Source organism: Peromyscus leucopus, chromosome 12, assembly GCF_004664715.2.
Source record: "Peromyscus leucopus breed LL Stock chromosome 12, UCI_PerLeu_2.1, whole genome shotgun sequence".
NCBI classification, from domain to species: Eukaryota; Metazoa; Chordata; class Mammalia; order Rodentia; family Cricetidae; genus Peromyscus; species Peromyscus leucopus.
In genome coordinates this window covers 58,189,149-58,203,998 of record NC_051073.1, presented here as the reverse complement: position 1 = coordinate 58,203,998, position 14,850 = coordinate 58,189,149, and the positions used below count along the sequence as shown (strand labels likewise).

The window sequence follows — 14,850 nt, the reverse complement described above, 5'->3', positions numbered from 1 at the left end:
GTGTCGTATAGAATGCTCCTTTTCTGTCTGACTTCTTGCACTTAACATAGTGCTTCTCAGGTTCATTCTTGTAGCATGAATCTACATCATTACTCTTTACGTGAGTCATATATGACATATATATATGTGTATATATATGACATTTTGTGTATGCATTCAATAGTTGATGGATATTTAGGTAACTTCTGGCTCTGATGGATGCTGCTGCTATGAACGTTACTATATAAGTTCCCATGTGGACATGTTTTCACTCCCTCTATATATTTAGGAATAGAATTCAGGTCATAAAATCAGGCTGTGTTAAATCCCTGAGGGATTGCCAAACTGCTTTCCAAACACCATTCATGGTACATCCTCCCCAACAGGTCTCCATATTCTTCACATCCATGCCAACATCTGTTACTACTCTTCTTTATTTCATCTGACCTACTGGATGTGTAGTGGTATTGTTGTTGTTTAGTTTTTCTCTTTGACTCTTTTGGGCAGCTTGCCACCCACCTCCCAAATATATCATACACAGAGGCTTATTCTTAATTATAAATGTCCGGCCTTAGTTTGGCTTGTTTCTAGCCAGCTTTCCTTAACTTTAAATTATCCCATCTAGCTTTTGCTTTTATCTTTCTCTATTCCTGTATACCTTTTCTTTGATTCTTACTCCATGGCTTGCTGTGTAGTTGGGTGGCTGGCTCCTGATATCCTCCTCCTTCTCTGGATCCTTCTTCTCCCAGATTTCTCCTTCTATTATTTCTCTCTGCCTGCCAGCCCCACCTATCCTTTCTCCTGCCTCACCATTGGCTGTTCAGCCCTTTATTAGACCATCAGATATTTTAGACAGGCAAAGTAACACAACTTCAGAGAATTAAAACAAATGCAACATAAACAAAAGTAACACACCTTGAAAAATATTCCCCAACATGGTATCTCATTATGTTTTCTTTTGTATTCCTCTAATGTCTCATGGTGTTGTATCCTTATTGGCTATCTGTACATCTTTGGACAACTGTGTCAGGCACTGTTGTAAGATCTGGTACAGTGTTGCCCTGGTGTTACAGTTGAAGATGTTAAGGTGTAGATTTCAAAATATTCCCAAGGACACTAGGAAAGCTGAACAAGCCAAATTCAAGCCCAGACATATTTATTGCCTCTAGGACCTGTTGATTTTAGTAATTTTGTGGGACATGGATTCAGAACATTATCCCTTTAGTATCCTTTTTCCTTAAAACTGGAACAACTTTCATAAGATGTTCTATTAGGGTCAGCTCTTAATTCAGTAGACAACCCCTGAATGATCATGCCACAAATTGGATATAGCCTCATGCCGTTTATCACACAAGGAGGAGCCGTACATGTAAATAACTAAAATCGAGCATAATCGTGTATCTATTGATGTTATAGAAAGTCTGGAGGGTCTGAATAAATGCCATCAACTTTTTATTATTTGCATAATGATTATTTCCTCTTCCATCTCAAAGGAAACATCTGAAAAGGCCAAGAAGGTAAACACCAAAGAGATCTAACAAGAAGCGCACACAGCACCGTGTCTGGAGCCCAGCACCTCCTCTTCAGCGCTGAGTCCAGTATACACGAGCGAGCGTCTGCTGAAATCACCAAACCACCAGTATTTGCTTGTATGGCGATGAATACTATTTTGTTTGTTTTGCAATGAAGGAAATGAGGCTGGCTGGCTAGCGAAGGAAGGCCACAACCTTCATTTCTAGGAGTGTTTTAAGAGACACTAACGGGCACTTTGGGGCTGGAAGCAAGGAAGGAAACTGCATCAGGCTGGCAGAGGAGCGGACCCAGGTCTGAATGAGTCCGTTCTGGGTGCACAGCAGCTGTGTGGAGGCTACAGGGAAAGCATGTGATGTTGCGGGGGAGAGCTGAGCCGGCTTTGCTGGAGGAAGGGTTGGGAGCTCTGTGGAGAGGGAAACACTGTCGGCATGACAGACTGCAGCATATCCACTTCCCCCCTTGGTTCCATCAGTCACCTGAATACACAGCCATCCCACTAGTTACCTGTGTCCCTCAAATTTGGATGGACTTTTCAGGAGGGTGTGTTTAAATGATGCAGATACTTAGATACTTCAAGCGCCATGGAGACCTAACCAAAATTTTAGAAGACATTTTTTTTTTTTTTTTTACCAAAGGTGCTATTTCTCTATAAAAGACTTTTCTTTTTGCAAACTGACTTCATTCCTCAATTATTATCATTATATTATTGTCATTTTTTAGTTTTTCATTTTCTTGACTAGATATTAAGCTTTTGTAATTTTTTTTTCAGTAGCCTTTCATATCAGAGGTGAAAGGGGTTTGGGAGTTTTTCTGGGTACAGGGAACCCTGTAACATAGAAGGCCTTTTGCCCTGCCACATACTAGACTAGATGCAACCCAGAGCTGCACCACCCCACCGCAGGCTTCCAGAAGGTCAGCTGCATGCCAAGAAGCGTGAGGTGCCTCAGACAGAAGCCATAGAAAGAAGCGTCTTCATAGACAGTTGTTGAGATCCAAAGAATTCATTTGTTTTTGTTTCCTGTAAGAAGTTCAAAGGACAGAACCCAGGCTACCCCAGTCTGCCAACACTCTGATCTGTGGCTAACTGGCAGAGTGGCTGGGGGCCTCTAGGTCTGCTCCTACTTCTAGGTGTCAGTTTCCATTACAAACTTGATAAGAATGCATCTTGGGAACTTCCAACCTTCTCGAAATGGTGCACATGAGTGCAATCTCTGGTTGGAGTCAGAGATTTCCCCCATACAGATGAAGATAAAAGTTTTCAGATTTGAAAGCAGTTAAAAATGAAGTTTAATCTTAAACCTTAGCACTTAAGGTGGGGGAACTACTCTGTTATTGCAAGTCAGTCCTTTCTTTGACCTCTGATTCTTAAACTCCCTTATTGCCATGTTTCATGTGCATTTAACATCACACACACACAAAAATCAAAACCTTATCTCATTTGCAAAACTCAAACTATAGACCCTCCAAATAAATTGCTGAGATTTCCCTGAATAGTGTGGAAAGTTGGGATGGACGCAGAATTCCTCCTAAATAGTTTTTCCTGTTCTCATTTGAAAGGCGACAACTCCACATTGCTGAGTGGCCTGTGCTTTTTTTGTACCACCCATTCAAAAGCTCCCTGAACCCCTTGTGCAGTCCGGATTTCAACTTCCTCTCCAAGTGCCTTGGAGAACTCACAGCAGCATGCCTTAATCAAAAGTTTTGCCAGTTCTTGGACAGGATGGGAGAGGGCAGAAGTATCAGTTTGCTCAAAGCAAGTAGCTATAGTGTCTGTTCACCAGTCATCTTTAGAACAGTGGTTTTCAACCGAGACTATCCCACCCAGTAACACTAAATACACAAGGCCAAGCTCCCACTCCTCTGGAGTTCTGTGTAAGTAAGGCAGCTGTTGTCTACACCACCATAGATTCATGTGATACCTAAACCATTCATGAAAAGCTGCTAAGTAGCCTAGTTTGGGGAGCCTTAGGTAGAGCTTTGCATGGGACCAACAAGCAGGATTGCATCAAGTTCAGTCCCTACAGTCCTCCAGAAGCCAAGACTGCAGGCTTCCTGGGCCTTCTGAGTTTTGTTTTGTTTTAATAAACAACAGTGTCTGTTAAGATTCAAAGCCAAGGGAGGTTTTCCCATACACATATGCCATGACTCTGGATACTACTACTGTCAGTCTTGGGAAAGCAGGCTCCTTCTGTAACCAAGGCCATGTGAACAGTCTGAATTCCTTCTATGTCTATGATCTAAATAGTTAAACTTCAGGAAACAATTTCAACAGATCTCTGTTGCCCATGTGGTTATGAAAATTCATTTGTATTTAGTGTGCTTCCATATTTCATTTAACTTGTTTTTGTAATTTCTGATTTTTGTTACTATTAATAAATAAAAATAAAATAAGTTTTGTTGGTTTCCTTATCTCCAATGAAGGCCAAATGAAATTATGAGAGTGTTTACTTCTTACCACATAAGAGTAGGTTTGAGTTTCTCTGAGCCTTGGTGGGAGTGATATTAAACACATAATTATTTCCTTTTATTTCATGTTAAGCATTGGGCCACAATGCATGGCAACAATCATTTACTCTCAGCAGTTTGTCCAGTTACAAGTTTCCACAATAACTGTTGCCCGTAGCTGACCAAGGCTGACAGCAACAGAAATCTGTGGCTGTGAAGAACTGTCTAGAAGACAGTTTAACAGGCACATCACAGCTGCTGAGAACAATAACAGGAACTTCCCTACTGGGATCTTTCACCTCCCCCCACTTTGGTTTACAGTACCAGACATGAGTCCCTGCCTGTGGAATGGGCTTTAAAGCCAACCAGATGATGGTTGGTTGCACCAGTAATGGTCATGCTACTCTTGCACCAGTGGGCACATCTTGCCTGGAAGATGGCAGTGCAGCATGCTGGTCCATAACTACAAAGTATTATGTGCAACCCTTCTCCCTCAGCAGCAAATCTATAAGACGCTCAAAGACTACAATTCTGTAATGAAACTTTTTTTTTTACACGGATTACTGTCCATTTCAAGCGTGTGCCAGTTGTCTTTGGGATTCAGCAGCTAAAGTAAGATAGTTCTGTCTAGCTCAGTTAAGGAGAAGAGTTAGTATTAAGATTGGAGTCTGCTTCAAAGAGACAGAACAAGAGCTTGAGAGATCTACTAACACAGTGGGAAAATAGCTGGAATGTGCTCAGAAAAAGATGTGTTGAGAGGAATCCAAGCTGAACACAGCTCCAATCATTTGGCTTCTGTCCTAATTAGGCTTACTGTTGCTGTGATGAAACACCATGACCAAAAGCAACTTGGGGAGGAAAGGGTTTATTTTACTCACTGTCCCATAAAACAGTTCAAAAGTGAGGGCAGGAACTCCATCAAGCAGGGCAGGAACCTGGAGGCAGGAGCTGATGCAGAAGCTATGGAAGGGCGCTGCTTAATAGCTTGCTCCTTGTGTCTTGTTCAGCCTGCTTTCTTATAGAACCCAGGACCACCAGACCAGAGATGGCAGCACCCACAATGAGCTGGACTCTCTCCCATCAATCACTAATTAAGAAAATACTCCTTATAGGCTTGCCTACAGCCCAATCTTCTGGAGGCATTTTCTCAACTGAGGCTCCTTTCTCTGATGACTCTAGCTTATGTTAAGCTTGACATAAAACTAACCAGCACAGCTTCCCATAAGAAATGCCATCCAAAAGGTAAGCTAGCTAGTTCTGGTGACAAGAAAGGCAGTCGTGCCCTCAGGACATGCCATGAGATGTAAATGAGTCTTTCTCTATCCCGCCAGCTCCCAAATAATGACACAGAGACTTATTAATTATGAAAGCTCAGCATATAGCTTAGGCTTGTTTCTAACTAACTTTTATAACTTAAATTAACCCATTTATATTCATCAACATTTTGCCCTGGGGCTTGTGGCTGTTATTTCTCCTGCATATGCTGCTTGTTCTGTATCTCCTAGTGTTTCTGCCTTTCTTTCTTCCCAGAGTCCTCTCTGTCCTTGGAAGTCCCGCCTCTCCTCCCTAACTATTGGTCATTCAGCTCTTTATTAAACCAAGACCTATAAAGTGCATCTCTCCAGCAGGGTAATGACTACTTAGGACTTTAAAATATGCAGAGAAGGCCTCTGCTGCCTCAGTGCCCAGTTGTTTACCATATTCCCAATGCACTTTGCCATCCTGACAGGGACAGTCTTGAGAGACTTAGGAGGGTGGGAGAACCTGCACAGGAGGGTGGGAGGAACCTGCACAGGAGGATGGGAGAACCTGCACAGGAGGATGGGAGAACCTGCACAGGAGGATGGGAGAACCTGCACAGGAAGGTGGATGGGAGAACCTGCACAGGAAGGTGGTGGGAGAACCTGCACAGGAAGGTGGTGGGAGAACCTGCACAGGAAGGTGGTGGGAGAACCTGCACAGGAGGATGGGAGAACCTGCACAGGAAGGTGGTGGGAGAACCTGCACAGGAAGGTGGTGGCAGAACCTCTACAGTCAACAGACTGGGAAGCTAAGTGAGGTCTGCAGAGGCCCCTGGTAGAAAAAGAAGAGAACCTTTTAAAGTGAAGACAGCTTGAGTAGACATTGGACACTTGCCCAATATAGACACAACAACAGCATAAACCACATTAAAAGAAGAGACCCCCAGTTCAGCTGACAATTCCCCACCTGCCCATGCCGAAAATGCAGCCTTCAATTTCTGAGCAACTAAAAAGAAGTTGTGATGATATTTTGCTTTAAAAAACAAACAAAACCTCCTACATCTTAACAGTACTTTTTTTTTTACTTATTTATTTTATATGTATGAATGTTTTCCTGAATGTACATATGTGCATCTTATGTCTTCCTGGTGCCCATGAAGGTCAGATACCTTGGAATTGGAAGTACAGATGGTTGTGAGCCTGCGTATAGGTACTGCGGTGTACCAAAATCAGGTCCTCTGCAAGAGCAGTGGGTGGTTCACTGAGCCATCTCTCCAGCCCCTTCGTTATATATCTTCAGTTTTTAAGATCTATTTATTTTATTTTAATTATATTAGTGTTTTGGCTACACGTATAATTGTGTATCATATGCCTGTCTGGTGCCTGTGGAGGTCAGAAGAGGGCATTGGATCCCCTAAAAATGGAGTTACAGACAGTTGTGAGCTGCTATGTAGGTGTTAGGAATCAAAACCATGTTCGCTGCAAGAGCAGCAGCCAGTGCTCTTAACCTCTGAGCCATCTCTCCAGTCCCCAGAATTTTTTTTTTGAGGCAGGGTTTCTCTGTGTAGCTTTGTGCCTTTCCTGGGACTCACTTGGTAGCCCAGGCTGGCCTCAAACTCACAGAGATCCGCCTGCCTCTGCCTCCTGAGTATGCTGCATGCCTTTAATCCCAGTCCCCAGAATTTTTAAAATTATTCTTCATATATCAAAATCGGTTTCTGCAGTATTTTTCATTATTGGGCAATCTTTTCCCTACTTTCCCCCCTTTGTTGTATTTCCAACCCCCCCAAAGGCTTATTACTTTTTAAATTTTCTTTTATTATATTTTAAATTTATATTTTTATATTTTATTCTCCTTATATTTACCTTAATTTTGCTTTCAAATATTCTCATTATTAGGAATTTTTTGTTTTGTTCTTTTTAATTTTTTTTCTGGCATTTCTTGTTCTTTTCTCTTCCCCTTTTATACCATTCTTCTCCACTCTCTTACCTTCTCTTGATTTAACCTTGCTTCCTCTTTAGTTTCCCTGGTCTCACTCATTTACTATTTACACATTTATTCTTTCTTGACAAAGTTGCATTCTAAAGCCCTAGCTGGAACTCACTTTGTAAACTAGACTGGCATCAAACACATGGCAATCCTCCTGATTCATCCTCCCAAGTGAATGATTTCAATAACCCACTCTCATTTTTACATAGATCACCCAAACAAAACAAAAACATTTTAAGAATCAATGAAGACACTTCTGAGTAAACCATAGATCAAAAGAACTAAACATATATCTACAAAACAGTGGTTCCCAACCTTCCTAATGCAGCAGCCCTCTAATACAATTCCTCTTGCTGTAGTGACCTGGAACCATAAAATTATTTTGTTGCTACTTCATAACTGTAATTTTGCTAGTGTTATGAATCATAATGTCAATATCTGAAATAGAAGATATCGGATATGTGACCCTCAAATGGGTCATGACCCACAGTTTGAGAACTGCTCTACTAGAATAAAAAGGTAGCCTGCAGTTGGGAAAAATCTCCACCAATTACACATCAGACAAGAGACTGATAGCCAGGGTACATAAAGAACTGCAAAATGTAGGTGGCAAAAAACTCAAATCGATAAATAGGCTAATGAACTTAATGACAGTTCTCAAAAAAGGAAATACGACGGGCAGTGGTGGCGCACACCTTTAATCCCAGCACTTGGGAGGCAGAGGCAGGAGGATCTCTGTGAGTTTGGGGCCAGCCTGGGCTACAGAGTTAGTTCCAGGAAAGGCGCAAAGCTACACAGAGAAACCCTGTCTCAAAAAACAAAAATCAAAAGAGGAAATACAGACAGCAAATAAACACTTCAAAAGTCTTCGACACTCTTAGCCCTCAGGGAAGTGCAAAAAGTAATTTCAGTCCTGTCAGGACAGCTATGATGAAGAAAACAAATGACAGAAAATGCTGGCAAGGATGTGGGAAGGGGGGACCCTTCTCCACTGCTGGTGGGTGTGGAAACTAGTGTAGTCACTTCAGAAGCAGCATGGAAGTTCTTCAATAAATTAAGACTAGAACTGCAGTTTAGTTACATAGTTACTCTCTATGTACCCACTGTCCACAGTAGCTAAGAAACAGGACTGCCTCAGTCATGAAAAAAAAAAAAAAAAAACAACTGTACAGTAGCTAAGAAACAGGACTGGCCTCGAAGTCTATTGACTAATGAGTGGATAAGGAAAATGTGGTACATGTGTACAAGGAACGTCCTTCAGTTCTAAAGAAAAATGAAATCATGACATTTGCAGGGAAACAGATGGATGGAAATCATTATGTTAAGTGAGATAAGCCAGACTCAAAAATGTTACATATTGTCTCTCATATACAGCAATGAAATTTAAAGTGTGTGTGTGTGTGTGTGTGTGTGTAAAAATAGAAGGGCTACTATGAGAAGGAGACTGCTAAATGCCAAAGGAGTGTAAAAGAGAGGTGTGTGTGGTGTGTCATTTGACATAAAAGCATAAAAATCAACTGTTTGAGGAAGGAAGGAAGAGCCAACTAAGATGTCTGAAGGAATGAGGTAAAAGAGAGGGAAGGGGATGAACAATAAATAAAGTGGCATGTGTACGAAATGGTATAATGAAACGCATTTCTTCCTACACTGCCTTAATTTTTTTTTTGTTTTGTTTTTCGAGACAGGGTTTCTCTGTATAGCTTTGGGCCTTTCCTTGAACATACTCTGTAGCCCAGGCTGGCTCACAGAGATCACTGCTCTGCTCCGATGCTAGATTAAAGCTGCGCCACCATGCCCTCACTGCCTCAAATTTTTAATTAAAGAAAACGAAAACATAAATGTTATCCCATTCAAATCTACCAGGAAAACATCTCATTGTTCACATCAGTTGTTCTGTCAAGAGAGAAATATTGGGCATAGCTGCATGGATGGACCCCACTTGGCACTCAATAATCCAGTCATTATCCATGAACGTGGCCTTCTCCTCCTGGGGTGCTGCCATAGGTCTCTCACACATGCCCCCACCCACTGACAGACTAGGGAAGAACAGCACATGCTCCTCATTCTGGCCCGTGACCCCTGGGAACAGGCTATGCCCTCGCCTATCATACACACGGCTGGCACAGGTTCCCTGAGTCTGACTGAACTTGACTAGAGAAAGGGCCTTCGTCTGGGTAAACTGTCAGCCACTAATACCACCCTGGTGTACTTCATGACAGAGGGGCAACGCCCACAGCATCTTCTGGCCATCTACTCGCGACCTCTAGAACAAGCTCACTCTTTTTCACCTGCACCGCTCTGGCTTCCATCACCCTGAGGAACTGTTGCTCAGGATGTGAAGCCTTCCAGTGCTCGCTGGTCCTTTCTATTATCCCTCCCCCCACCTCCCCCAACATACCCTAGGAACTCCGGCTCAACACCAATCTTGCTATGTTTGCTTTTGAGCGACCTTGAATAGCTCCCGTCATTAGCTTTCCTCTCTTCTCATGCCCTGCTCATGCTTCAGGACACGATAAGCTCAATTTACATGCCAGTCTAAATCATACAGATCTGCCAGGGCATCGTCACCTACTTACCACGTGCCTCAGTCAAGTCCCTGAAGCCCCATGCCAGCCTCGAGGTTCCTGCTGACTTAACTTCTGTCTTAACTCTCCTGTGAACCCAGGCTTATCTGGACCACGGATTATACATCAAACACTGCTTCTCTCATGCCCAGTTCAGTGATGCCTGTCTTCCCACTACTGTCTTCCAGTCCCTGGTACACACAGGGACCTCAGCCAGAACTGATTTCACTCATATTGCCTTAGGTTATGAAGCCTTTGTCTCATTGCTTAGCCTCCCACCTCCATAGCCCTCCAAATGTCTCATCTGTCCCCACGTTCCACAGTCTCACAAGCCAGGATGGGAGAGATTTTTTTTTTCATTTCTTGTTTTAAAGTCTCGTAGTTCAAGCAATTCAAAGCAGAACACTGCCTGACTATCATAGTGTCCTGCACCAGACAAGATCAGGGCCCTCATCTAAATGCTGATTCATAGATTTTTTTCCCTTTCTCCATAATAAAGGTTGGATTGGGCATACATCAACAAGATCCCATATAGCTAAGGCCGGCCTCAAACTCCTTATAAAGCTGAGTGACGGTGAACTCTGACTCTCTTTCCTCTACCTCTCCCGTGCTGGGGTTACAGGTATATGCCGCCATGCCTGGCTTAAATGATCATTTACAGGGAGGAGCGGTGCTGGGGATTGAATTTAGGAGCCTACACATGCTAGGCAGATGCGCTGCCACTGACCGACAGGCCCAGCTCCCTGACAGCCATCTTCTATTACATCTTCCTTAGTCTCTTCTCCCTCACTGTCCTATTCTTCCCCTGGGTTCCAAGTTCTTATCTCCCCAAAGAAGCGTTCTTTAGCACAGATCTAACCACTAGTATCTCTCTCTCTCTCTCTCTCTCTCTCTCTCTCCCCATTGGCTATAAGAACAAAGACACCTCCATTTCATCCTCCCTTCTCTCACCTTTCCTGCCTTATCCGTGGCTGTTGCAAAGAACAGCATCTGCAATAGTCCTTGCTGATTTCCTTTCTCTTGTGCTGTTATGCCTTCCTTACGAGGGCAAGTTCTTTCTGGCAGATAGCTCAGCCTCAGATACACGTCTTCTCACCCACAGCCGGGGTCATGTATGTCCTGCCATAGCCTGCCTATATAGATGAGTACCACTTTTCAGGGCTTGCAATATATCCCTTCATCTATCAGCTGTGGAGGCCCATAAAGGTTTCCTAGTGAGGTCTGAGCTTGCTTCATCCTGCAGGGCTGCATTAGATGATTGCTTGATCATATGCGTGGTTACAATGTGATTGGAAGGGTCTATCTACACTTGGCTGAGCTAGGGGGAGGTCTGTGCTGCACCCCTTGGTATTCCTATAAATAGCCCTCTAGAAGAGACAGAAGGGGCCGGTGGATAATAATCCAGGCCCTCTCAAGGCTATCCTGTGTTTCTATCTGTTTCTCTCCCTTCTATCCTTCTATCTAATATCTCTTATCCCTCTCTCTCAAGAGTACCATGTTGTAAAATGTGGGAGCTGGGCTCCCACAATCAGCCATTTTAGGGGGCATTCCTGTAGTCACATGCTACATCCCATACTACATCCAGGAAGAGGATCACACTAAGATTTCCCCCGCAGGTGCTCCATCCTCAGCTCAGCCTCAGATGCGTGTCTTCTCATCCACAGCAGGGGCCACACAACTGCCACTCTGGCAAAGAGGCACACGATCCCATAAGAGGTGGAAAGGAGGCCATGTTGGTGTTGTGCCGTGGAAGCTCTTCCCTTAGGCAGATCAACTCACTTGCATGTCTTATGCGTAGCAGCAGTCATGAAACTGCTGTGCCCAAACTTATCTTTGGTTCTCTTGGTCCCTGTGTTATGTGACTTTTCCTGTGGAGACAAAATCTATTCACTTCAAATAAGGCACTGATAACAGATTTAAAAAAAAAAAAATCTTCTCAAATCTTGATAGGTAAACCAGTAAGTTTTGGGGGGTTACAGGAACGTGGGTAAGAGGCTATGTTCTTACAGCTGCATCACCAGAGAGCCTACCACAGCATGTGTGATAAAGTACCAAAGCTGGTTCACAGGAGTGGCGCCCAACATGTTGGCAAGAGTTTCCACCTAAAACCTGAGAAAAGATTCTAAAATGGAGCTAAAAACAGCTTCCTAATTGTCTCTCTCAAATGAGCGGCAGCTTGCCAGTTTGAGCTACTGGTGCGTTCCTAGCATGTGCGCTGGACCTGCCGTATGGCGGGAATGAAGCCTCTGCAAGTGGCACATTAAGCTGCATGGTGGATTTAGCCTTTGCTAGGAGAAAACAAAAAAAGGAGGTTTCTGGGCTACACGCTGTTTGGATAAAAGCATAGACCCACAATGGCTCCCAGAGCTGGCGGTAAACGTAACACCGCCATGTTGGGAAGCTGAGGTGGGCGGAGCCGGCAGCCATAGTGCCATTTCAGCTTACAAATGCTGCAGTTTAAAGCAATAAGACAGATTCAGATGGAACAAGACTTTAAATGCTTTACAATGTGTGTAAAAATGTACATAGGCTTGGAAGAGAGAGGAAAAGGAACATAGACAGTTATATAAAGAAATAGAAAGTTTAAAAAAAAATAAAGTCTTTAAAGAGAAAGTAAAAGTAATATAAAAAATAAGCCATGTAAAGATGGATATCACACAGAGAGTCTGGATTATATTGTCTTTGGGATTTTTAACTGCAGAAAAACATTTGATCATAAAAGATGTTGAGTTAAACCAATATGTATATATTAAAGATAACTTGACTTCAAAATTTGGATATAAGGATGTGTTACTTTGGAAAGGAGACTCTGCTTTTGTTTTCACAGAAAGCAAGAGGCTATGGATTTGTTCCAGATTAAGATACATCAGGTTTGACCAGCCAAGACCCCCTGAAAGGTCTCTGATGACACCATGGCCCAGATGATCCAACGTCCAGATCAGATTCAAGGCAACTGGCTCAGACAATACAGCCTCATGGACTATTCCATAATCCTAAAATTTTCTTTGTATCCCCATAAGATACAGTGCCTGCCCCCCAGCAGGAAGTAGTAAGAGAAGCTACGCCCAAATTCCCAAATTATATGTAATTTTACTTTGTTAAGGTTAAAACCTTCCTTTTTGAAAAAAAAAGGGGGGGGAGTGCTGTGGGATGTTCTGTATGTCCTGTGGGAGCCCGTTCTTGGGTTCCTCATGGCTTTACCCAGCAGGTCAGCAGAGGATGATTAGGACCATGGGCCTGAGTGCAGGTGTCTGAGATGGTCTGCATTTGGCTGTGCTGGGGAATGGTCTGTATGTCAAGTTGTTCTGATTGGTCAATAAATAAAACCTGATTGGCTGTGGCTAGGCAGGAAGTATAGGTGGGACTAACCGAGAGGAGAAATAAAAGAAGAGGAAGGCAGAAGGAGTCACTGCCTGCAGCAGCCGCCAGGACAAGGAAGATGTAAAGTACCGGTAAGCCACGAGCTGTGTGGCAAGGTATAGATTTATAGAAATGGGTTAATTTAAGATGTAAGAACAGTTAGCAAGAAGCCTGCCATGGCCATACAGTTTGTAAGCAAAATAAGTTTCTGTGTTTACTTGGTTGGGTCTGAGCGGCTGTGGGACTGGCAGGAGACAGAGATTTGTCCTGACTGTGGGCAAGGCAGGAAAACTCTAGCTACACAGGAGTTCCCTGTTGTCCTGGTTTTCTTTTCTCCCAACTTGATACAAACTAGATCATCTGAGAAGAGGGGATTTCAATTGAGAAAATGCCCCCATCAGGTTGGCCTTTAGGCAAAGCTGTGGGGCACTTTCTCGATTGGTGCTCCTTGTGGGTGATGCCATCCCTGGGCAGATGGTCCTAGGTTCTAAGAAAGCAAACTGAGCAAGGCAGGGGGAGCAAGCCAGTAAAGCAGAATTCTTCCATGGCCTCTGCTACGGATCCTGCCCTGATGTCCCTTCATCAATGGATTGCAACCATAAGCTGAAATAAACCCTTTCATGTCCAAGTTGCTCGGTAATGGTGTTTTATTACAGCAACAGAAACCTTACTAGGACATTGATGCAACTGACATTATAACATCACAGAAATTATCTTCTCTCCCTGTAGTCATGAACCACTTAAATAACCTGGGGGTAGGGGCTAGTGGACTTGAATCTGGTAGTTTGGTGAGCTTCCTCAATCTTGTAAGTTGCATGAACTTCCTGTACCTTGTGAGTTTCCTTTCTCCCACCAGGAAGGACTGTTTCAATGCTGAGGAAAGAGTACACCGTAGTTTCTTGACCTTTTCAGGCTACTATAATATAATAGCTTGTACTGAGTAATTAAAACAATTTATTGTTCATAACCTGTGGGTTGGGAAGTCTAAAATGAAGGCACCAGTAAATGTGGTGTCTGTTGAGGGCTTTCTCTTTCTCTCAAAAATGGTGCTTTCTGGCTGTGTCCTCAGAGAGTAGATGGGATGATTAAGCCCCATTGGGCCTCTTTAATAGGAACATTAAATATTATTCATGATGGGAGAGAACTCAACATTAGGTTTGAACTTGTGAACTGAAGGATGAGCATATCCAGACTATAGCAGAAAGCATTCTGTAACTGGGGAAAGGTTAAATGAAATGATTTTAAGGATTCTAGCTATATATCGCATGCTGGCCTCAAACTTGCTGTGTAGAGCAGGCTAGTTCCCAACTTGCAATGATCTTCTTCCTTCCTCTGCTACCCAAGTGCTGGGATTACAGGCTTTTGTCACCATGCCCAGTTTTTTGTTTGAGACCCAACACAGCACATCCACCTCATCTTCTTCTTTCGTTTCCTTTTGGGTCCTTCGCATACCAAGCAAGTGCTTCCCCCTCCTGCCCGCCCCCCCCGACTATTACCCTCTAAAATCTTCTAAGGTCACCATGAGTCTTATGAGATTGAAACGGTGACTACAGGGAAACCTACACGAGAACCCAAATCAATTTGGGGAAGTGACACGGAACATGGAAGCATGGTCAGAGGTGGGTGGGATAACTTTAAATACTTGACACACACGTCCTGTTGGGATGACCATTTCCAAGCAGACCGAATAGTAGGTGGCCTAGATGGTGTACTTCACTCCAATTTTAAGACACATAAG

The 14,850-nt window shown here is 43.3% G+C and overlaps 1 protein-coding gene across 1 annotated transcript in view; it reads left to right on the top strand.

The window, feature by feature from the left end:
- Nucleotides 1–3,905, top strand: part of Fstl1 (follistatin like 1) — a 52,674-nt gene extending 48,769 nt beyond the window's left edge. Inside the window, exon 11 of the mRNA XM_028894982.2 lies at nt 1,473–3,905. Within this exon, the coding sequence (XP_028750815.1) occupies nt 1,473–1,517 (45 nt within the window). The 3' untranslated portion in view covers nt 1,518–3,905. The remainder of the gene's footprint in view (nt 1–1,472) is intronic.
- The last annotated feature ends 10,945 nt before the right edge of the window (nt 3,906–14,850 follow it).